Raw genomic sequence first — 24,155 nt, 5'->3', positions numbered from 1 at the left:
ATATAATGATCTATACAGGGTGTTCCCCAAAAATGCATACACACTTTGAATAATTATGCATCCCAGTGGGTTAAAGCTGAAAAGAAAGAAACATCAGTTGCGTATACATCTTAGGTGTGTATACATCTTAGAAAGATGTATACAAGACGATGCAGGGAGGCGCTGGCTCCTAAACCTTGAGTGTGACCTGCGTTGTGCTGTCCACTCACATGCCATGACTGACCGCTGTCCGTCACATGACGTACTGAAATTGGTGAGCAGCTCTTGGTAAAACTTCAAACAAAACAAGTACAATCATTTTTATTTACTCGGTTGTTGTGGTCCTGGACATTTTAAGTACATTAACACATAAGGAACTTTGTTTTATGCTTATAATCGAGTAGCGGTCCAGGCTCAGGTACGCAGGCTTGCTCCCTCCGGGGCAGCAGGGTGTATGTTTGTGGTAGGAAGCACCCGTCCTTGGGACTCCCACTGCATGAGGGTCCCACGTGCCACATCAGTAAAGCCCCGGTCGGTGGCAACGGCCCAAAGTGGCCCCAGAGATTTCCAAAGTGACCCCTTTTAGAAGTCCTGACTCAAGGGTACATGGAGCCCTGAGAAGTGAAACCTCCCAATTGAAGGACAACTGAGACTCTATTCTCTCTCCTTCACCTCCCCCTTCCCTACTACAAAGTCGTTATTTTATTGAATCCCTACTGCACGTTAGGCAATTTATATTTTTATTTGTGTATTCTATTCAAGTAATGTGCCACGTTCTCATCCAGAGTCCCGTTACAATTGAGGCTGGAGTCAACAGATCGTCCTGCTTTCAACATCGAAGGACTCCCAGTTCCAGAGATCTGCGGCACTAACATTAAACGTGCCTCTCTTGGTTTTTGAGAGAAAATCAAGAAAAATGTATTATTTCTGTATGATTTCCTGAAGGACTTGCTGCTTGCCAAGTACCGGTGTCAAAGGGGCGCCACTGTCCGTGGCAGCCACCACTGGGCACTCTCCCAGCCAGCACCCGCTGGGCCTCTCTCAGCCCCAGCCGCCTCCCTGGCTTCCCTGCTCAGCGGGGATAGGAACACACCTCAGGCCTCTGGAGAGAAGGGGCCGCCGAGGGCTGCAGCGGCTTCAGATCCTTATTCTCTGTGCTGCTCTGCACGAGCACGCCATGTGGGCCCCAAAGCCCCTCTGCCTGGAACCCGCCTGCTCCGTCCCCACTCACCGGCTAACTGTCCATATCACTCCGTCGTACGTGCTCGCTGACCGTCCCCAAGCTGGGATCAGGTGTCCACTCCGGTTCTTCTTGGACCCGTCCGAAGGATCGGTGGTGGCACTGATCCCACCGCGTTGTCACTGCTTCCTGTTTGTATCACCTGCTCAAGGATCAGGATCCTGGTTCTGGAGCCAGTCCACCTGACTTTCAAATCCCAGCCCCTCCAAATTCTAGGGGTACAATTTTGGGCAAATTACTTAACCCCCTGAACCCACCTCATAGAGTTGTGAGGGTTAAATGAGTTAAAACCTGTAAAGCCCTTGGCACAGGTGAAATGCTCAATAAATATGAGTTCAGGGCACAGACTATCTTGTTCACTCCTGTGGCCCCATCACCTGCAGACCCTGGGCCCCGTAGGCATCCGATCTGACTCCCTGAGTCAGGGTGACTATCATCTTTTAATCATTGCAAAGCACTTTGTCCTCTGCTTCCTGTCTTTGCAATCAACAATCTTTAGAAGCAAAGATTATCTAAGGGAAGAAACCAGACATGTTCAGATTATCTGTCCCGTCTAAGACATGGTTTAAGAAGAGGCAAGTGTCAGAATTGGATTCTGAGTCTCTTGCCTACATCTCACTGTGCAATTCCAGTTGGATGCACAACAGTTTGCTAAATTGGAACAAGAATCAAAAGATTTTTGAAGGTGGCCGATGGCCATGATCCAGATAAGTGCTCCTGTTTCCCCATCGCTCTGCCACTTCCCCATGAAAATATTAGGGGGAAAGAAGGTGAGTTGGAAGTCAGGGTGGTATCTTGCACCCTCCTTCAGCCGTTCCACAAACTGGGCCACTTCTCTGTGCCAGGCACTGAGAATGTGGGAAAAGCAAGACACTCCTGCCCTCGCGGAGTTGGCCTCCTAAAGGGGGCAAGACAGTTGGAAACAATAGCTGTTGCCATGTTCCCGGCACCCCTAGAACAGAGCCTCTGAGCGCCGGCTGCTGGTGGCCATCTCTGGGCGGTGTGCCGTGGGCCCACCTCTCTGGCACTCACCTGGCCGACAGGGGGATTTTTTTGTGGGAGACCTAGCCCTGTGTGTCCTCCAGGTGTTACCTCAACCTGGTCTGCTGGCTCCACCTGCAGGGCTGCCAGGGCAGCCCCTGCTTCCGCTGTGAGGTGGGACGGCATCATCCACCAGCATTACACAAGGGTGCTTCTCAGCCATCACTCAGGCATGACAGCTGGTGGCCGGCTCTGCCCAGTGACGGGCAGTGACTGTCTGGTAATGGCTGCTGACAAAGTGCTTGTGGTGGGGAGTGTCCTCATTGGGAGGCTAGTCTGCCCCCAACTAGCCCCGCCCTGCTCCCGGTTAGGAAACACCCCCCTCCCCAGCCTCTCCCGCCTCCAGGTGAGTCAGGTGCCCACTCCAGGTGTTCCCGGAATTTGCGCCAACCTGTCTGGTGTCACAGCATCGCCACATCGCTTTTCCCAATTGTTATTCTTTCATGACACATACAACCTGTTTATTCTTGAAAAATGTTGAATGTAGGTAACATCCATTACCCCACCACCCGGAAACAGCCGCTGTTCACAGGTGGGTGACTCCTAGAAAATGTCCTAAATCTGTAAACATGCATCACTTTCCAAAAATGAGCGAATATGGTTCAGTCCACTGTGTCAGTAAATGGTGTTGGAGCAAGCGGGCAAACTGCTTTCCTCTTTTAGCCACAACCACTTCAGACGAACCAGAGATTTACATGCAGTCGGGCGGGCGTTTGAGGCAAGTCCCCAAACCCAGGGGCCATAAAGGGAGAGGCTAATGACAGTGACGACTCAAAGACTGTAAGACTTGTCACAGAGCAGCAGGTTGGCAGCACTCAGTGCGGGCAGAGCTGCCGGCCTCACGAGTCTGCGTTCTATCTCCAGGTAATTATTCACCAGAAACATTCCCACTTGGGCTCAAGGAAATGAGCGTGGGGACTTCCCATCAGTATCATTTGTAATGGCAGAACAGCCGGAACCACCCGCCCCAACCCCCAACAGGAGAAGTTCACATGACGCATTCATTCACAGGACGAAATGTTAAGCAGCAGTGAGAACAGATGGACTACAATGACGGTGCTAACCCCGGTGCTGTCTGTGCCCCAGGGACAGGTGGCAATGTGGAGACCTCTTTGGTTGTCACAGCTGGGGGTGGGGAGTGGCTGCTTGGGGTAAAGACCAGGGGTGCTGCTACAATACACAGGACACCTCCCCAACAAAGAATTAATGGGCCCAATGTCACTGGTGCCGAGGTGAGAGACCCCGAGCTAGACTGGGTTAACATGCGCAGATGTCACCAAGAATTCCGGGTGGAAGAGGAAGTTGCAGGCTGAGTGGGTTGATACTTGGCAGATACAGACATGGGCAGTGCATGTGCGAGGCAAGTGTGGGAATAACAGCCACTCCCTCATTGGGAACAGTCCACCCTGGCGTTTCTTTTACCTTTCTTTTTTTTTTAATAAACAGCCTAAAAACAAAAAAATAAACAGCAGCCTGCTCTTTTAAAAAAAAAAATTATTTCAGAAAGGATGGGAGAGGGAGAGGGAGAGAGAGATAGAAACATCAGTGAGAGAGAATCATGGATTGGCTGCCTCCTGTACACCCCCTACTGGGGATCGAGCCCACAACCTGGGCATGTGCCCTGACCGGGAATCAAACCCTGACCTTCTGGTTCATAGGTCAATGCTCAACCACTGAGCCACGCCTGCCGGGCTCCATTACCTTTTCCCGTGACGCTGGAAACGCCTCTTTATCGGCGATGATGCAGTGGTAAGGGCGTGCCCTTGTCTGTGTTGCGTGGATTAACTTATGGCCCTAGAATTACCAGGATAAACGAGATGCTCATTTTCACAGTTTCAATAACAAATGGTTCTGAAACCCTGGGCCCATTTGCCCTCCCACCTGCAGGGGACGGTGTGCTGGTTCCTTTTTGCTCCCCGCCCTCCAGGTATGAGCCTCTTGGGGACAGGGACGTTTGTCCATGCATCCTCAATGTCTTGACAAGTGCTCAGCAAAAACAGGTTGAGCTGCTTAAGGCTTTGCAATACATTGCTAAGTAGGTACAGAGGACAGAGCAATGAGCCACTCAGGCCCTCAAGAAACTTGCAGTTTAGTTTTGTTTGAGAGGTAACTGGCAATTCGAGTCTAAGGACCTGCTGTGCCCCAAGTCCTGCAGGAGTGGGGGACTAGAGAGGGTATGTGAGTAAGTCCAAGGGTCCTCCCATCCTTGGCAAAGCAGAGGAATGGCATTCTAGGCAGGCAACAGCTCAAGCACAGGTGTGGTGACAGGGATGGGTGAGGCACGTTTGTGAGGTGGCTGGAGTGGAGGGTGTTTGGGCAGAGACTCCGTGGAGGATCTGATGAGCAAGAAAGGCAGGGTCCCCATGGGGCAAGCCCTGTCCACAGGCTCTGAGCAGGCACCCATCACAGCTGAACCGCCCCAAGCTGCACAGCGGCTGCACCCTCCAGGGGCCAAAGCCGGATTCCCCTGGGCGAGGAAGAGGAAGGGAGTGGGAAGTGGGAGGAGCACAGGCCCAGGCCCAGAGGACCAGTGGGCGTTTGTACCTGAGTAATCCCTTATTCACCCCTGTTGACAGGTGTGCGGGAGCCCCTTCACTGTGGCTCTTGAGAACCAATTTTCTTCTCAACTCCGTGCTCAGTGACTTCAGGTCCGTACCTTGAACTTGGCCATGGTGGGGCTTTTATGCTGCAGAAACTGACGAACACTGACAAACACTGTGCTTTAGGACTCCCCATCCCCACGGCCTGCCCAGCACACCACCGGCTGTTTCCTTCCGGAAGTAGGGGAGATGCAGTTACTAGATTTGGAGAAGGGCAGGAAGGGAGATCCTTGTTTAGAGAGGCCAAATGGGACCGTGAGGAAGATGAATGTGAGGCACCTCCGTAGTAGGTTCAGTTTCCTAAAGGCCACGCTGGCACTTCACCGGCACTGCCCGTGAGGCCGAGCACAGTGGTTACAGCACTGACTGCAGGCGGACTGCCTGGGCTCGAGTCCTGGCTCTGCCGTTTACCAGCTGTGTGACCCTGGGCACGTCACTTGACCTCTCTGTGCCTCGTGTTTGCCATGTGTAAAGTAGAGGCCATTAGTGACCCATCTCATAGGGTTCTTAAGAGGATTAAATGAGTTCCATGTGCATAAAGCGCTGGGACAATTTGGCACAAGTAGTGAGCACTCTGTCAGTATTTGTTAACTGTGTGAAACAGAAAACTGGAGCACCCAGCGAGGCAGTGCCTTACCTGCGGGCACACAGCATTTGAGGCAGAGTTGGAGTCAGGGCCCACGTCTCTGCCATGGAAGGTAGTCCTGCGCGTCTGGTCTGGGTCTCTGTGACCCTGACACGGGCTGGGGCTCCGGAGGATGATCCCTGTGTCCTAGTGCTGAATGTTTACAAGAAGGGGAGGAGCAGGCCGACCCAGTGACTCTGTTCCTGCTGTCGGCAGGCACTGGAGCTGGGACTGCTCCTGGCATGAAGGTGAGTTTGGGCCACCTATGCACAGTAATAAGAGTAGCTTCCATTTATAAAGCCCCCACTTCACACCTGCCATTCAGTCAGTCACTAGATGCCGCGTTTGGGTTTCAGCGATGGACACAGTATATCAAACCTCTACCCTCATAGACCTGGCCTTCTAGTAGAGGGTAGACAGATGATAAACAGGCAAACAGAGATATAAGGGCTTGAAGGGAGATGAGGCCGGGTAAGGCAGGTGGGCGGGGCCTGGGATGGAATCGGGGAGGACTCTCAGAGGAGGTGACATCTGAGCCTGTCCTGAAGGATGGGAGGGAGCACCGCGCACAGTGCCTGCGGCCTCGTTAATCCAGTGTCATCACATCCTCCTCCGCTGAGTGATGAGCTCCCATGTTACTGACCAGGAAGCTCAGAGACATGCATGCACCTGCTCAAGGTCACACAGCTGGAGGTGTTGGCACCAGAGTCAAGCCCAGCTCTGCCTCCCAGTCCTTGGCTACCCTCCACTGGCTCAAAGGAGCTCAAGTTCACCCAAAGAGCGTGGACATCACCCAAAGAGCCCAGGTGTGGGGGCACCAGAGTCATGGGGTCAGGAGGGTAGTACCGGGATCCTGGGGTGAGCAGGGTTGGAGTTCACTCTATCGCTTGTCCTCAAAGTAGTGAGTTTGGAGCTGAACTTTAAAGCCCAGGAAGGAAGGGCGATTCCAAAGGGTAGGGGGTCTGGCTTATCTAGAACCTCAGCAGGGTCAGTGAGGGCCGTAGGCAGGGAGGGGCCAGCTTTGGAATGAAGTTTGGTGCAAATTCTTGGTGACAGAAGAAGTTCCCAAATTTGGGTTGTGCCCCCTGGTTCTTAATCAAAAACCTCTCCCACCACACACAGGCCCGGCCTCGTGCCAGGATGTGGAAGCCACACAGGCAGATGGCTCCCAGGCCGGGCCTCCAGGAGCGAGGGCAGAGCAGAGAAGAACCAAAACCCTTCAGTCCAGCCAAATAGAGACCACCCGGCCCAGACAGTCCACGGGACCTGATTCTAAGCATCGTCCCTACTGCTCCTCAGTCCTACCATCTGGGTCTTCAAACCACCACCACCACCACCACCCCCACCTTATACCCACAAGAGACAGCAAGATCTTTGATTCATCTTTTCTTCTGTCCCTGGCGCCCTGGGTTCCTGGCCCAGGGGTGAGCAGGTCTGGAGTTCCATGTTGGACTCCACACCTGGACTAATGGACTGTAATTAGCTCGGGTGCTGAACACACCCGGCTGCAACTCTGGACACTGGCCTGCTTTTGGCTCTCCCGGAACCCCAACTGCACCTTTCCCAGGACTGGCTTCTCTCAATAGACTTTGCTTCCGCTAAAAAGTAAAAAATCTTTGGTTCACCCATTCGCTAAGCTTTCCTGGCACCTTGGCGGGCCAGCACGGGGTGGGGCGCAGCAGTGGCAAAGCAGCTGCCCTCACCCTCAGCTCTCACCGAGTCATCATCGTTCCAGGGGAGATGCCACCGCGCAGAGGACAATGCGGAGTGAACCAGCCGCGCGGAATACCACACAGGACAACGCAGAGGTCAATGGAGCGGAGGAGTGTCCCACAGAAGGACCCAGGACGCATCTTCACAGGATTGGACCAAGGGCCAGTCCTGCAGGCTGGGTGAAGGGATGTGGGTCTTGGGGTGTAGCAGCGGGGTGGGGGAGTGAGGGCCAGGGCGGTGTACCTGTGAAGGGGAAAAGTCTACCTTCAGGGGCCCCAGCAAAGCAGCTGTGAGGGCCACATGGGCAGAGCTGTCCCTACCCCTGTCCTCCACCAGGGGGTGCTAAAGCTGAGGGCAGGGAGCTCCTGTAGTTGAGGGGCCTGTAAGAAGAGGCCTGATGTTTGTTCTTGGGATGGATGTGCTGCTTAGGCGCTGAGTCGGCCCCAGTCCCTAGAAGGAAAGAGGTGCTGGGGAGGGATGGCTCAGTAAGCCAGAGGCCAGCAAGCTGCCCCAGGTGTCTGAGCTGGGTCCCAGTAGGGACTTACCAGAGACTGCTGGTGAGGGTGGGGGGGGGGGGGGGGGAGGAGAGGGAGGAGGCTGGATCAGATGTGGAAAAGTTTAGAGGAAATGCACCTATTCCTCCCCCAGAGATCCGAGGGCTCACTGCTTGGCCATGCAGGTGTTGCTCAAAGGTCGCCTCTTCAGAAACCTTCCCTGACACACAACTGGGCTAGGGAGGCAAAGCTGGACAACACTGGGGGAGGAGCATCCAGAGAGCACCTACTATGTGCCAGGCATGAATTGGACACATCTTGTGTCATCTCTTTTAGTCCTCATGATGACCCTATGAGGTGGGTATAATTACCTACTCCTGTTTTACAGATGAGGAAACTGAGCCCTAGCTGGTTTGGTTCAGTGGATAGAGCATCGGTCCACGGACTGAAGGGTCCTGGGTTCGATTTCGGTCAAGGGCACGTACCTTGGTTGCAGGTTCGTACCTTGGTTGCAGGTTCCCCAGCCCTGGTCAGGGTGCATGCAGGAGGCAACCAATTGAAGTGCCTCTCTCACATTGATGTTTCTCCCTGTGTCTCTCCCTCTTTCTTCCACTCTCTCTAAAAACCAATGGAAAATATTCTCGGGTGAGGTTAGCTGGCTTAACAAGCCACCGAATGGCCCCCACGTGCAAGGCTATCCTTGGCTGCTCCCAACCTTCTTGAGATTTTGACTGTCTTGTGGGGTTTGGAAAGGCATGGAGGAGCATGGGAATCTCTGAGTTGGGGCCAGAGCTGTGGGCTCCCATGCTGTGTCCTTCCCGAGGGGCCCCAGGCGTCATGACTTCTGTTTGTACAGGTCTCCTGGCCAATCATGGTGAGGATTTGAGTTGCTGGCCCTGCCGTTTGGGACAGAGAGGCTGTAGTGTTTGAGACAAGATGGATCTGGGCGGTTAGAAGGGGGACACGGCAGCCAGCCTCATAATCATGTGAGGCTTTGTTTCAGGTTCTAAGAAGCCAGTCATCACTCCCCAAACCTTGTCCCTGTGCTCCAGAGGCTCACAGTCACTAGGAGGACAACCCTGCAATACCAGCCCTTCTTTCTCAGCCCGCGGGCCCACTGCGCACTGAGACACACGCCCAGCTGGTTCACCAGGTGCGTTTCTGGTGACCTTTGGCACGAGGCACGGATGTCCCTGCCTCACCTGGTGGCGGCCACACTGCACCTGGAATGATACATCCCCGGGACTCGTTAGATATGCTTGCCATGCTTTACCCTCATTTCCATTTTACAAGGGGAGGGGGCGGGCACTGGACTCGGAGGGGAAGGAGCTTTGCCCGTTACTCAGCTGGCAGAACAGAGCCCGGATGGAGTTCAGGTCTCCTTCCCAAGCTGGTTTCCTACCCCCTGGCCTCTGCATTAACAGCGCAGAAACCAACACTACAAACTGGGCCGATGTCTGGGAAGGCAGAGCAGAGGGGTCAGAGCTCAGAGAAAAAGGAGGCCCAGGGGCTGCGGTAGGGGAGTCCCCGGGGCCGCCGGGGGGGGGGGGGAGGCGGGGGGGGGCAGGGGAATACCCACACCCACACCAGGCAGCCTCAGGGGCCTCCCCTCAGCCTCGCCCACCCTGGTGACTTCCGGAACTGGATCCCTCTCTCCAAGGCTCTGGCTGCTGAGTAAACGCCAGCCCAGTGGAGGCCGAGGTGGGGGTCAGTGTCAGCGCCTGCACCTGAGTCACTTCCTGACCATTGCCTAAGAGGCTGCGGAGCCACAGCCTAGTGGCCCGCTGTGCCCTCGCAGGATTGCATCCACTTGGGCAATGAGCACTTCCCTGGTATTCCTCACCTTCTGGGCTCGTTTCTGCCACTCAGGTTTGCAAGACACAGCAGCGAGGCTCGAGCCCATCCCTACCCTGGAGATCTGGATCCTCAGCCCAGAAGGAAACCAAATCTCCAAACAGTTCTCTCCTGTCTGCGCCCAATCCTAAACAATGGCCCCCAGGAGTCTGTTCCAACTTGAGAATTGGGGTTCCTTCTACCCCAAAGTTCTGAACCTCTCTAGTCCTCCCAGGCACCCGTGCCTTCCCTTTTCCTCCCACAGGGTCTCAAGGCCAGAGTCAGGGGTGGGGCAGGGAGGCGGGTGGGGAATGTCAGACACCGGGACAGGACGTGCTGAGGGAGACATGCGTGTTTGAGCAGCAGAGATGTCCTCATGATGTGCGAAGGCAGATGACTTCACACATAGGCCGCTTCCTTCGAGGAGCAAAGCCTCTCAACCCAGACACACAGCACAGCCCCGGGGCCCAGAGCCTGGACGCAAAAGCTGGGATGTGCCAGCTTATTCAACCCAGCTCTGCGCCTTACCAGCTGTGTGACCTTCAGCAAGTTCCTCACCTGTAAAATGAGGATAACAATAGTACTGACTCACAGGCCTCTCACCAGGATTGAGGGAGTTGTGTATGTAAAACACTTAGAATAATGACTGGCAAATGCCAAACACTAGTGTTCATTAAATAAATATTTTTTAACTTCTAATGGGCTGACTCTTCCATTCATTCTCCATGTTTTTTATATCCTACTGTGTGCCAGATATAAACAAGACTGATTCCCTGCCTGCACTGCCTGTTGGGTATTTCTGTGGGAGCCCTGTGCCCCTCCCCCACAATGGTCTTCTGGACTTTGATGCTATGGGACTTCATAAGCATGGCTGTGGCACCAGGTGTGAGGCCTCCTTAGGGAGGCCCCCAGCTTATTGTAGGCCAAGAGCAGGTCCCTTTCCTCCCTCAAGCCACCTTCTCTCTGTTTGACAAAGTGGTCCCCACCCCTTCCTCAGCCCCATTTCCAGGCCAGCCAGGGCTTGGACAAGTCGGGCTGGGCATCTGACTTCGTGTAGCCATTCTCTGCCCCCTTCCCTGTTCCTGGGAGGCCTCTGTGATTTTTTTTAAGTATATTTTTATTTATTTCACAGAAGAAGGGAGAGGGAGGGAGAGAGATAGAAACATCAACGATGAGAGAGAATCATTTATCGGCTGCCTCCTGCACGCCCCATACGGGGGATCAACCCAGGCATGTGCCCTGACAGGGAATGGAACTGTGACCTCCTGGTTCACAGGTTGATGTTCAACCACTGGGCCACGCCGGCTGGGTAGGCCTCTGTGATTTAATTTGAGCACAGAATTTTCTTCAGGCTGCACAAGCCACCAGACATAGGTGGCGGAGGCCCTGGGTCCCGCGTTGCTCTCCGGGCCATTAGGAGGCGAGCAAAAACTGTTCAAAACAACATTTCAACCTGGACTGGGTAGTTGCTTATTATAGAATTTCTGTTATTGCTTTTAGGTGTAAAACTGATCTTGTGGTATGTTTTTAAAATAATCCTTATCTTTTAGAGACACAAAAATATTTATGCCTGAAATGATACCTGATTTTGCTTCAAAATAACGAGGGAGGAGGGATGTAGATGGGATAAAAGTGACAAGGAGCTGATGTAACTGTTGAAGCTGAGGATTTGGGTATAGAACCTCACCATCAGTGTGGTCCAGAGACCCTCTGAGCCTGGAGCTGATTAGAAATGCAGAATTTTGGCTCCACCGCAGACCGCCTGAATCAGAAGCTATCTTTTAATAAAATAAAATTCCCAGGGGATTCGTGTTCACAGTCAAGTGTGAGAAGCACTGGGCCATTTAGCCTATTTTTGTATGTTTGAAACATTCCGAAATCAAAAGATCCTGAGGTTTTGTTTTGTTTTTCCAAAACTGTCTTCAATTTCACCGGGAGATCTTCCCGCAGAGTCCGGGCTGCAGAGAGCTGGGAGGCCCTGTCTTCTCGCCGGGACCCCTGGTCCAGGAGCCCAGCCCTGCGCTGGCACCGCCGGCCGGAAGCACCCGTCCTGCAGGGCAGGCACCTGCCGCCCGCTGGGCTGCTGTGGGCTGTGGGCAGGCCCGGGCCGGATGGCGGGCACCTGGGCGCCGGCAGGTGGGACGCGCCGCGGGCCGGCCCCGCCTCGCACCGGGGAGGAGCGGGCGGCGCAGGTGGGCGCGGCCGGGGCCGGGACGTGGGCCGGTGCCGGGAGCCCCGCGGGCGGGAACATAGCCGCCGCGCTGGGGCCACCGAGACTGGGTGCATTGGGTGCGCGGAATGAGCCTCACCCGGAAAAAGGGCTTCTACAAGCAGGACGTCAACAAGACCGCCTGGGAGCTGCCCAAGACCTACCTGTCCCCGGCGCACGTCGGCAGCGGGGCGTATGGCGCCGTGTGGTGAGACCCGGCTGCGCGTCGCTGGGGGAGCGCGGGGGCCGCGGGGGGATGCGAGGGACGTGGAGGGGGGGGACGCGGGGGACGTCGGGGCGGTCCGACGTCGGGCGCTCGGGCCCAGGACTCAGGGGGAGCCTCCTGACCGGCCCGGCCGGGCCGAAGCACCTCTTTGCGCTCCCGGACCCGCCTCGGAGTCCCCTCCCCTGCTGGGCTCCCAGGCCGTGCGCCCACCACCCGGACTCCAGGCCCAGCGCCCCGCGGACTGGAAGACCCTTCAGGGGGCGTTTCCTGGGTCAAATCGGGGGAGCCGGGAGGCGAGGTAGAGTGTGGGCGAGAAGCAGAGGCTGCGGCCGAGGCCGGCCTGGGCCACCCCGGCGCCATCTCTCTCTCCTGGCTTTGTGGGGCTGTGGGTTGAACTAGAACTGAGTCTGGTTCCCCAGGGCTTGAAGTTACAAGGGACCCCAGAGTTCTTCCGGGTGAATCCCCATGGTTACGAATGGGTGCACTGAGACCCGAAGAAGGAGAGTGACTTGCCAAGGTGATAGTGAGGCTCCCTGTGCCCGGTCCGCTGGTGTGAACTGGGTTAGGTCCTGGCTCTGACCTCTGGTGTCTGCGGGCTCCCTCCTCCATCCCCCGCCCCGCTGGGCTTCATCCCCCTCACCCTCCAGCCAGGGCATCCGTGTCTCCCAAGCTGGCCTGCGGGCAGGAGGGATCCAGGTGAGGATGGCCTGGGAGACACCACCCAGGATCGGAGTGGCACTGCCCAGGGAAGATGCGCTGCCTGCTGACCTGCCTGTGCCCCCGCAGCTCCGCCATCGACAAGCGGTCAGGGGAGAAGGTGGCCATCAAGAAGCTGAGCCGGCCCTTCCAGTCTGAGATCTTCGCCAAGCGGGCCTATCGGGAGCTGCTGCTGCTGAAGCACATGCAGCATGAGAACGTAGGCCGGTGGCTGCCGGGAGGGCTGGGAGCGGCCCCGGGAGGCGGACCTGCCCCTGTGCTGCGAGTGGCCCAGGGCGCCCAGAGCTCAGGACAGGGCCCGGGGAAGGGGGACCTCCTCCTGCCCCTCTGATCCTGGCCACTCACCTCATTATGGAGATGGAGTGCAGGACCTGCCCCAGGAGGGGTGTAAAGGGGGTGTGGCAGTGCAGCAGAGCAACCTTTTGAGGTGCAGGCCACTGCCTCACTGTGGGGAGGACATGGGCACAGAGGAACTTTGTAATGTGGTCCGGATCCAAGAGCTGGGGCCAGGATCCAGGTTAATGTTTTCATAGGTGACCCTGATAACAATAGGTACATACAGTACAGGCAGTCCTCAGTTACCTCGCGCAGTGGGAATGCATATCCGAAGTAACCCGAGGACCTACTGTATTGAGCACTTATGTGCCAGGCACTGTTCTAAGAGCTTTGCCCAAACCAACTTGTTTAATCCTCACAGTATCACATGAGATACGTACTGTTAACTCCCATGTACAGATGGGGAAGCTGAGGCACAAAAGACCCACAGATTGTGTGGTTAGTCAGTGGCAGAGCTGGGATTTGAATGCGGGCAGCCTGGCTCCAGGCCTCAGTGCATTGGTCTGTCCTATTTGATAGAAACAGCTAGAAAATGAGTGACCCAGCATTGGGTCTGACAGCCAGGCTTTGCTCTGGGATACTTAGATTGGAAAGCAAGCATTTAAAATAACATTTCAGCCCCATTCCTCTTCAGCAGCCCTCCCCGTGGCCTCCAGCCAGGGGTGATCTTGCCCTTGGCTCTGAACTAGCCCTTTGGAGGCAAGAATTGAAGTGGCAGGAGACCCAAGGTCAAGGGCAGGGAGCCTGCTGGCTGGAAGGCCCCTTCCCTGTTCCTTCCTGGATTCCCTTCGCCATGCGTGGGTCCCTGCTCCACTGGAGAGTGGTTTTGTGCTGCTTGCCCTGAACATCACAACTTGGAGGAAGTGAGCATAGGAGTATCCCCCTCCCTGCCTCCCCAGCCTGACTCTTCATCACTGGGCTCCCCCCCAATTAAGGGGATTCCTCTTCCTCCTCCACCCCTTAACTGCTTCCCAGGACACTGGGAACCTGCCTCCTGCTGGAGGTGGTGTATTAGGAAAGGATGGGTGGTCTCATGCGTGGCTAGGCCCCAAGTGGGGGAGGGGCGGGGGACGGGGATGTGGTGAGGCCTCAGCGCCTCCCAGCCCTCACTGGCAACCTTCTCCCCAGGTCATCGGGCTCCTGGATGTCTTCACCCCAGCCTCCTCCCTGCGCAGCTTCCATGACTTGTGAGTGGCTGCACTGGGTCCCGGGGAACTGCAGTCCTTACTCCCACTGGGGAGCACGTTGTGGGTGGGGCTTCCTGCCTGGCATTCCCGGCCTCCCAGTGGAGGTGTGGTTCTCTCTGGAGAGATCCTTCCAGCCAAGGGCGGAGAAAAAGGCAGGCAGGAAGGGATGGGAGGGGCTTTGTGGGTGCGTGCTTGGCTGGGAGCTGTCTGCCAGCTGCTTTGCTTGTTACTCAGCTTTAACACCACCAAGACACTATTGCCAGTCCTCACAGGGTTGGCACCAGCTCCCTGGGCATTCCCTAGGGGCCCAGATATGGGTCTGGCCTTGAGGCTCCTTCTAGCATGAAGCAAGAATCAGGAAGCCTGGGCTGCCTTGGCTAATGGGGGTTGACAGTTATACAGAACCAAAACATTTCGTTGCTAAACGCGTGGCTTGGTTAGTGCAGTGGCTGGTCTAAAATTTAGAAACCTTTGGGAAGGTGGATTTTTTTTTCAGTCCTATTTCAAATACTCTGAAGACCTCTTTGTTAGCATGCTTTTGTTGTGAATGTAATACAGTAATTTTAAATGGAATAGGTGTTTGTTTGTTTAAGGAGGTAACATTTTATCTTTTAAAATGTTTATTTTTCAATTATAATTTATATTCAGTATTATTTTGTATTAGTTTCAGGTGTACAGCATAGTGGTCAGCTAATCATAAACCTCACAAAGTGCCCCCCCCCCACCGATATTTCCAGTACCCATCTGGCACCATAAATAATTATTGCAATATTATCAACTATATTTCCTATACTGTACCTTACATCCCCATAACTATTTTGTAACTACCAATTTGTACTTTTTACTCCCTTCACCTTTTTCACCCAGCCCCCCAAACCCCCTCCCCTCTGGCAACCATCAATCTGTTCTCTGTATCAATGAGTCTTTCCTTTCTTGTTATTTAGTGAAATCATATGGTACTTGTCTTTCTCTGTTTGACTTATTTCACTTAGCATAACACTCTCTAGGTCCATCATGTTATCACAATGGTAAGATTTCATTCTTTTTTATGGCCAAGTAATATTCCATTGTATATATGCACCACAGCTTCTTCATCCAGTCCTCTATTGATGGGCACTTAGGTTGTTTCCACATCTTGGCTATTGTAAACAGTGCTGCAGTGAACATAGGGGTGCATATATCTTTTTGAATTAGTGTTTTGGATTTCTCTGGATAAAAACCCAGAAGTGGAATTGCTGGATCCTAAGGTAGTTCTATTTTTAAACATACTGTTTTCCATTGTGGCTGCACCAGTTTGCAACACCCCTCTCCCCCAATGCATGAGGTTCCTATTTCCCCACATCCTCACCAGCACTTGCTGTTTGTTGATTTATTGGTGGTGGCCTTTCTGACAGGCGTGAGGTGTATCTCATTGTAGTTTTAATTTGCATTTCTCTGATGATTAATGACATAGAGCATCTTTTCATATGTCTCTTGGCCATTTGTATGTCCTCTTTGGAGAAGTGTCTATTCAAGTCCTCTGCCCATTTTTAAAATGCATTGTTTGAAATATATTTTATTGGTTTTTTACAGAGAGAAAGGAAGAGGGATAGAGAGTTAGAAACATCGATGAGAGAGAAACATGAGAGAGAAACATCGATCAGCTGCCTCCTACACACCCCGCAATGGGGATGTGCCCGCAACCAAGGTACATGCCCTTGACCGGAATTGAACCCGGGACCCTTCAATCCGCAGGCCGACGCTCTATCCACTGAGCCAAACCGGTTAGGGCGCATTGTTTGTTTTTATGGTGTTAAATTATATGAATTCTTTATATATTTTAGATATTAACCCCATTTGCATGTATCGTTGGCGAATATCTTTTCCTATTCAGTAGGATGTCTTTCTTTTAATTTTGTCGGTTTCCTTTGCTGTGCAAAACTTTTTAGTTTGATGTTGTCTCATTTTTTTTTTGTTCCTCTTCCCAGGTAGTACAGATTTATTTGCAATTTCTGAGTAATCACTTGAATGTTCACAGGCTCTTCGCAAGTGAAGTGTCCGAAATGGAGTTCAGTATCTTTCTCCCAAGATCTGTTCTTCCTCCACCTTGTATTCCAATATATAAACCTGAGATATATATTTCAAATACTAAGCAGTGTCAGAGAATTTACTGCTTATGTTTTCTTCTAAGAGTTTTATGGTTTCAGGTCTTACATTTAAGTTTTTAATCATTTTGAATTATTCTTGTATAATAATAAGAATGTGATCTAGTTCTTTCTTTCCTTTTTCTTTCCTCCTTCCTCCCTTCCTCTCTCCCACCCTTTCTTCCATCCTTCCTTCTATCTTTTTTGCATGCATCTGTCCTGTTTTCTTAACCCCACAGGCATCTTCAAGTCCATGGAGGTTTTGAGCAGGGAGGTGAGACCGGATTTGGGGGATGTACTCTGGTGGCAGCGAGAAAGGGTTAGGGACCAGCTCTGGGAGGTGGGAACTGGAGGGTAGAGTTCAAGACCCAGACCTTGATCTACATAAAGTAGAGGTGGTGGGTGAAGAAGCTGTGGTGCATATATACAATGGAATATTACGAGAGCAGACCTGAGCCCTTTGGGATGCAGTGGCTGGGAGGGTGGCATAGGTCAGGGCGTGCCACATTCCCGCTTGGAATACAAGGTGGAGAAAGAACAGATCTTGGGAGAAAGATACTGAACTCCATTTTGGACACTTTACTTTCGAAGAGCCTGTGAGCATTCAAGTGATTACTCAGAAGTTGCAAATAAATCTGGGCTAGGAACGGGGATCTGTGTTGGAATAATCATCCATGGGTGATAGCCGAAGCCCAGGACAGGCAGTGCAGAGCCCACACGATGCTGTTGATGACAGTAGCATCACTGAAGTCCAAGAGGATGAGCAGGTGATGCGCTGAGAGCACCTGATCAGGGCAGAGCAGGTCGCCAGAGAATCTTGAGGGGGAGTCAGACTTTGCAGAAGGTCAAATAGGAAGGGAGGGAGCCGGTGGGTGGTGGGCCATATTAGTGACCTTGATCAGAACAGCTTTGGTGGTGCAGCGAGAGCAGACACCAGCTTGTTGGAGGCCTGGGATTGAAGGCAGTGGGGTCAAGAGGCATGGACCACTCTTTCTAGAAGTTTGCGGGGAGAGAAAGAGAGAGAAGGGGCAGTTACTTAAGAAACAGGGTCATGGGAAGGTAGTTCTAGCACAGTGAGACTTCAGCGAGTTTATGGGCCAAGAAGAAAGAACAGAGTCTCCTAGAAGTGAAGGACAAAGGCGGGAAGGGGCTGTGTGTGGAGCAGGGCCAGCAGGAGGGAGGGTGTGATCGGGTAGAAGGCTGCAGAAAGTCACAGGTTCACGCAGGTGGCCTCCACCACATCTTGTTTCCACCCCCCCCCCCCCCCCCGGCCCCCGCCACCCGCTTTAATGTTCCTTTTTCAATCTGTATCATTTTTTGTTCTGGACTTTGCTGTTACTACGTGAGGAACAGTTACTTTTTGCTGACCTCGATCTGTTTTGCAATTCCTTAAGAGGGTGCAGCGCTTAGCCACCTCCTCCTTCCTTCTTCCGCCCTCCTGGGAATTGTTTTCTTGTTTCCTTCTTGGCAGGGAGACCTTTTGGTTGTTCCTAGAGCCATCTCAGCCAGGCATGACCTCTGGGAGAGAGACGATTTGGACAGAAGCAGAGGGAAATGTTTAGAGAAGTTTCTTTTTTTTTCTTTTTTAAAAAAAATTTTTTTAAATAAATCTTTATTCAGATTATTACAATTGTTTCTCCTTTTTCCCCCCATAGCTCCCCTCCACCCGGTTCCCACCCCACCTTCTGCCCTTACCTCCCCCCCCTCACTGTCCTCATCCATGGGTGTATGATTTTTGTCCAGTCTCTTCCTGAACCCCCCTTTAACGATTTCCCCCTGAGAATTATCAGTCTACTCCCTTTCTATGTCCCTGATTCTATTATATTCACCAGATTATTCTGTTCCTCAGGTTTTTAATTCACTTGATTTTTAGGTTCACTTGTTGATAGATATGTATTTGTTGTTCATAATTTTTCTTTTTACTTTTTTCTTCTTCCTCTTCTTTAAGAATACCTTTCAGCATTTCATATAATACTGGTTTGGTGGTGATGAACTCCTTTAGCTTTTTCTTATATGTGAAGCTCTTTATCTGATCTTCAATTCTGAATGATAGCTTTGCTGGGTAGAGTAATCTTGGTTGTAGGTTCTTGCTATTCATCACATTGAAAATTTCTTGCCACTCCTGTCTGTCCTGCATAGTTTCTGTTGAGAAATCAGCTGACAATCATATGGGTACTCCCTTGTAGGTAACTAACTGTTTTTCTCTTGCTGCTTTTAATATTCTCTCTTTGTCTTTTGCTCTTGGCATTTTAATTATGATGTGTCTTGGTGTGGTCCTCTTTGGATTCCTTTTGTTTGGGGTTCTGTGTGCTTCCAGGACTTGTAAGTCTATTTCTTTCACCAGGTGGGGTAAGTTTTCGGTCATTATTTCTTCAAATAGGTTTTCAGCATCTTGCTCTCTCTCTTCTTCTGGCACCCCCATAATTCTGATGTTGGTACGCTTGAAGTTGTCCCAGAGTCTTCTTACACTATCTTCAACTTTTTGGATTTTATTTTCTTTTTGCTTTTTCGGTTGAGTGTTTTTTGCTTCTTTGTATTTCAATTCTTTGACTTGATTCTTGTGTTCCTCTAGTATGCTGTTGGGTCTCTGTATAATAATTTTTATTTCAGTCAGTGTATGTTTAATTTCTAGTTGGTCCTTTTTCATATCTTCGAGGGTCTCGTTATATATATCGGCCTATTCTAGGATATTCTTGAAAAGCCTTATAACCGTGGTTTTGAATTCTATATCCAGTTGTTTGTTTTCCTCCATTTCTTTCGTTTGTGATCTGTTTCTTTGACGCCGCATTTTCACTTCTTCCCTGAGTTGGTAAGGTAGATTTGTGTGCTAGGTTTCCTATATGGCCCAGTGGGTCGGCCTCCCCAGTTAACCTGAGGTGGACACTCTTGGTACACCCCTTTGTGGACTGTGTATACAGCCTTGTTGTAGTTAAGTCTTGATTGTTGTTGGTATCACTGGGAGGAATTTACCTCCAGGCCAGTTGGCTGTAAGGACCAGCTGTGTCTACGCTGGGAGAAGTTCGGTGTTGGAGACAGCCTTATAGGATTAGACTTGCCAAATTGCAATAGCCTCTGTGCTCAGTTTGGATGGGGTGGAGTCTCAGGGCGGAGCAGACAGTCTTGGCTTCCAGTCAGCCTTGCCCTTGCGCGCGTGCGCGCCTGCAGACCTTTGCCTTCCCCGGCTCCCGAGTATCCGCCCGAGAGTCCAGATTCCCCCCACAAGAGCGTGGGTCCCCAGGGGCTCGCCTGGAACTGGGGTTCAGTGCAGTCAGAACTGGGGCTCAGTGCAGTCAGGAGCTTCGGACTCCCTTCCACTAGGGAAAGCCTGTGGCAACCTCCACAGCCTTTGTGCACACTGGCGCGCACGCCTGCCTGCTGGGGCTCCCCCGGGTCTCCCCCGGGTCTCCGAGTCTCCAGGTGCCTTTCTCTCTACCTGACAGTCCAGACTACCCCTGTATGAGCCTGGGTCCATGGGGTTTCGCCCGGGACCGGGGTTCAGTGCAGTCAGAACTGGGGTTCAGTGCGGTCAGGGGCTTCCTTCCCCCTTCTGCCAGAGAAAGTCAGCCAGGCTCTCAGCCGCCCTTCCTCTCTGCGCGCACAAAGACCCTTTGCCGTACCTCCAACTCTCTGTGCGCTTTTCTCTTTCCTTCTAGTTGTAGAATTTTCACTCAGCCAGCTTTCCTGTGGTTCTGGATGGTGTCCGTTCTGTCTTTTAGTTGTAGTTTTGAAATTGTTGTGCGAGGCAGCAGTTTAGGTGCTTGCCTATGCCGCCATCTTGGTTTCTCTCTCCCTAGAGAAGTTTCTAACTCACAGCTCTGGCTTCTATGGGGCATAGAGGAGGCGAGGAGAGGGCACCTGGCGAGAGGGAACCCAGCTCCCTTTGGTTTTCCTGAGCATGCTCCAGCTGAGACTCTCACCCTGAGCTCCGCCAGCTGGGTGGCCACTGTGGCCAGTGCGGAGCCAGGAGGCCCATGGGGGTGGGGGGGTGGAGGTGTATGGTGTCTGGCTGCTGTGGTTGGGCAGTTCTGCTCACACTTGGAGGGCATTGCTAAGGCCCGTTTTGCCCCAGCCCCTCCCCCCTCCTCTGAGCTCAGACCTGGGCTGGGTGAGACTAGGAAGGTACACGAAGCCCTCATGCCTTGCAGCTACCTGGTGATGCCTTTCATGCAGACGGACCTGCAGAAGATCATGGGCATGGAGTTCAGTGAGGACAAGATCCAGTATCTGGTGTATCAGATGCTTAAGGGCCTTAAGGTGGGTGGGGAGCTGGAGGATGGCAGAGGGGGGAGACCTGAGGTTTGGGGAAGCCAGGCCTGTGGGGCGGGCGGTTTCTGAGTGGAGGAGCCTGGTGTGAAGCAGCGCACGGGACCCACCCTTCTCTCTCTCCCCCACATAGTACATCCACTCGGCTGGAGTCATCCACAGGGTGAGTGCTATGTCCGCTACGCTGCCGCCCACGCTGAGGGGCTCTCCACAGCCGGGGAAGGGAAGGTGCAGGGAGGGCAGGTCCCCAGGGACATAGGATGTGGATTTTCAGGCCCAGCCTTGGCCTAGGATGGCCAGGCTCAGCAGAGTTGCTGTGTTCTGGGGACCTTCTGGGGAAATGCTGCGAGCAGAGCCAGCCCGAGCTGATGTTTCGGGAGCACCTTAGAGCTGCCGGCCTCTGCCTCGTTGTGCACATGAGGAGACTGATGCCCTGCGGGGAGGGTGGGGAGGTCGCACGCTGGGCCTGGCGAGCGGGACACGCTCCCATCTGCCTCTCGCCTGGTGCTCGTTCTCTCCTCTCCCCTAGGACCTGAAGCCAGGCAACCTCGCTGTGAACGAGGACTGTGAGCTGAAGGTGAGTGGCCCAGGCAGGGTCTGCTGGGGCTGGGGTGGGCCCCTCTCCCGCAGAAGCCCCCCGAAGCTGCTCCAAGAGCCTCCCCTCCTCAGTGAGCTCCTTCCCCGTGTCCCCCGAGTCATAGATCTTGGATTTTGGGCTGGCGCGGCATGCAGATGCTGAGATGACTGGCTATGTGGTGACACGCTGGTACCGGGCCCCCGAGGTGATCCTCAGCTGGATGCACTACAACCAGACTGGTCAGTGGTCAGCGGCCGGGCGGGCCTGGGGCCTGGGCCTGGGGGACCTCTTGCAGCTCCCCCAAGGCCATCTTGGTTACCCTGGATTGGCTGCCCCTGGCATGGTCAGTGGCCCAGGTGACGCTCCCTCCCCTCTTTGCAGTGGACATCTGGTCTGTGGGCTGCATCATGGCGGAGATGCTGACAGGGAAAACACTGTTCAAGGGGAAAGATTGTATCCTTTGCTGGGAAGCCCAGCCTCCATCCAGGGGTCCATCCCTTCAACAGACACCTTTTTACTTAAGTCTGTTTTTTCTTAATGTGAAAGGGACGCATGCTCACTGCAGAACAGTCTTACAGTGCAGATGGGAAAACGATGAACGGCAGCCACCGTCTCTCCTCCACGACGCAGGAAATACTTCACATGTTGGCCCCACACACTTGCAGAGGGCCCGTGTGTGCCGCGCAGGCGTGGATGAGAAGGGGCGGGTCTTACCTGCCAACGCAGAGTGTGAGGGTGGGAGACGACAGAGACCAGTGAGCGTGACCCAGTGGGATGGGGGCCCGAGCAGCACGGCCAGCAGCACTTGTGGGAGGGCCCTTACCCCGGCCTGGCGGGGGCGGGGGTAGGGGTGGCCAGGGGGCCTTCCAGAGACCTGCGTCCTGAGGATGAACCTCCTCTCCCTAGGCAGGAGGAGGCAGGAGGCAGGGAGGCGTCTGGAGCTGCCGCAGGGGGGCCGGGTGGGGGTGCTGGAGGGCCGGTGGGAAGGGCAGCTCCGGATCCGCCAATAGCGAGTGAGGCTGAGCCTTAACCTGCTGCTGAGACCTGGACCAGCTGACCCAGATCCTGAAGGTGACTGGGGTGCCAGGTGCAGAGTTTGTGCAGAAGCTGAAGGACAAAGCGGTGAGTGGCAACGGCTGGGGCAGGGGGCAGGGAGCAGGGGGCAGGCCTTTGGGGAGGAGGGCTTCCCTGTGCTCCCTCTGCCGGGGCTGGTGCTTTGCCTTCATCCACTTTGGACTGACTGGAGCCCTCAGCCCTGCTAGGGCTTTTCTAGACTCTGCTCTACCCCCAGGCCTGAGCGCCGGGGGCTGACATGAAGATTACTCAGTGCTTCTCTGTCTTCAGGCCAAATCCTATATCCAGTCCCTACCGCAGAGCCCCAAGAAGGACTTCTCTCAGCTCTTCCCCAGCGCCAGCCCCCAGGGTGAGTCGGGCTGGGCCTCTGCACCTGTCCCAGGGGGGTTGGCCTCTCCCAGGCCTGGGGGTGAGGCTCCTGCTCTCGCCGCAGCCGCAGACCTGCTGGAGAAGATGCTGGAGCTGGACGTGGACAAGCGCGTGACGGCCTCACAGGCCCTCGCCCACCCCTTCTTTGAACCCTTCCGGGACCCCGAGGAGGAGACGGAAGCCCAGAAATTCGATGATTCCTTAGAGCATGAGAAACTCACAGTGGACGAATGGAAGCGTAAGAGCTGGGGCCCGGCACCCTCCTTGCGCTGCCGCAGCCTCTCTGTCCTTCGCCTCTGTTTTCATGTCTGGCCTCAGCCGGCCCCTCCGCCCCTCTGCTCAGATACTGTCTCCCGCGTGCATTTCCTCCTCCCTGGGCTGACTCTCTGCTCCCTGCTGTGTCTGCGGGGCTGGGACGGGCTCTTTCTTCCCTCAGCCCCCTACCCACCTGGCCACCCTGCCTTTCTCAGAGCACATCTACAAGGAGATTGTGAACTTCAGCCCCATTGCCCGGAAGGACTCGCGGCGCCGGAGTGGCATGAAGCTGTAGTGAAGGGCCCAGCGGACCCTGGCTGAGCCCGGGACCACCACGCAGACCCCTCCTGCCTCTGCTCCAGGACCAGTGTTCACCTGTCACTGCTGAATGCTTCGTGGATTTTAGCCTCCCAAGCAGAGGACAGAGGGCCCTCGTCTTTGAGTAGGAAGCAGGCCTATTCGAGGCAGAACGGAAGATGTTGGTTGGAGGAAATAGCTCCGGCCGCGGCTGGCCACATTAAATGCCTGTCTGGACAGTCGCCTCTGTGGGGGTCCTTTCTTCTCAGCGGTAGTGGGGTGAGGAGGATGGGCTGAGCCGGGGCAGGGCCCACATCAGTGATGGTGTAGCCACTTGCTAGGGCTGCCATAACAAATGACCACACTAGTTACTTAAAACAACAGAAATATGTGCTGTCACGATTCTGAAGTCTGAAACCAAGGTGTTGGTGGGTCGTGCTCCCTCCGGAGGGTCTAGGGAAGAACCCTTCCTCGCCTCTTCAGCTCTGCAGGCGCCGGGATCTTTGGCGCCCTTGGCTTGTAGCTGCCTCAGCCCACTTTCTGCCTCTGTCCTCCCCTCTTAGAAGAACACCAGCTAGTACATGTAGGGTCCACTCGTATGATCGCATCTCAATCCTTCCTCTTTACATCCGCAGAGAGCCCATTTCCAAATGAGGTTACTTCCTGAGTTCTGGGTAGACATGACTGTGGGGAACACTATTCAACCCACTTGAGATGGCCATGAGGGAGGGCCCTTTCCCGCTGGGCGCTGGCCTTGGAGCCAACATGCTCGGCTGCTAAGTTAAGAAAGTGGTGGAGGGAGCCGCAGCTGGAGAGAAGCCGCATGCAGACTATTGGGGGAGTGATAGGCCATCAAGACCTGAGACCAGCAGGCCTGCTGACTGGGAGCTGCAAGCCGGAAACGGGCTTTCCCAGGCTGTACAGAACACTGCTCTGCGCCTCCCTGTTGGGAATGTCCGTCTCTGCCCAGCCCTAACCTGACGACGGCTGGGACCCT

The 24,155-nt window shown here is 54.0% G+C and overlaps 1 protein-coding gene across 1 annotated transcript; it reads left to right on the top strand.

The window, feature by feature from the left end:
- Positions 1–11,710: 11,710 nt before the first annotated feature.
- On the top strand, positions 11,711–23,400 carry MAPK13 (mitogen-activated protein kinase 13). The gene is made up of 12 exons (XM_080664959.1): positions 11,711–11,942; positions 12,747–12,876; positions 14,142–14,200; positions 20,469–20,577; positions 20,720–20,749; positions 21,116–21,163; positions 21,288–21,402; positions 21,545–21,616; positions 22,206–22,285; positions 22,508–22,586; positions 22,671–22,844; positions 23,077–23,400. The coding sequence occupies exons 1-12, from the start codon at positions 11,824–11,826 to the stop codon at positions 23,154–23,156; spliced, it is 1,095 nt and encodes a 364-aa protein (XP_080521085.1). The 5' UTR covers positions 11,711–11,823; the 3' UTR covers positions 23,157–23,400.
- The last annotated feature ends 755 nt before the right edge of the window (positions 23,401–24,155 follow it).

Source organism: Plecotus auritus (assembly GCF_963455305.1).
Source record: "Plecotus auritus genome assembly, chromosome: 4".
In the NCBI taxonomy this organism is placed as follows: Eukaryota; Metazoa; Chordata; class Mammalia; order Chiroptera; family Vespertilionidae; genus Plecotus; species Plecotus auritus.
The sequence above is the reverse complement of the archived record's forward strand: the minus strand, read 5'-3'. Positions and strand labels throughout refer to the sequence as shown.

Excerpts from the sequence above, each read along its gene's own strand:
- MAPK13 (XM_080664959.1), top strand. The coding sequence starts at position 11,824 with ATGAGCCTCACCCGGAAAAAGGGCTTCTACAAGCAGGACGTCAACAAG. Across the intron at positions 21,164-21,287 it reads ACGAGGACTGTGAGCTGAAG|ATCTTGGATTTTGGGCTGGC; the intron begins GTGAGTGGCCCA and ends CCCGAGTCATAG. Across the intron at positions 22,286-22,507 it reads AGAAGCTGAAGGACAAAGCG|GCCAAATCCTATATCCAGTC; the intron begins GTGAGTGGCAAC and ends CTCTGTCTTCAG.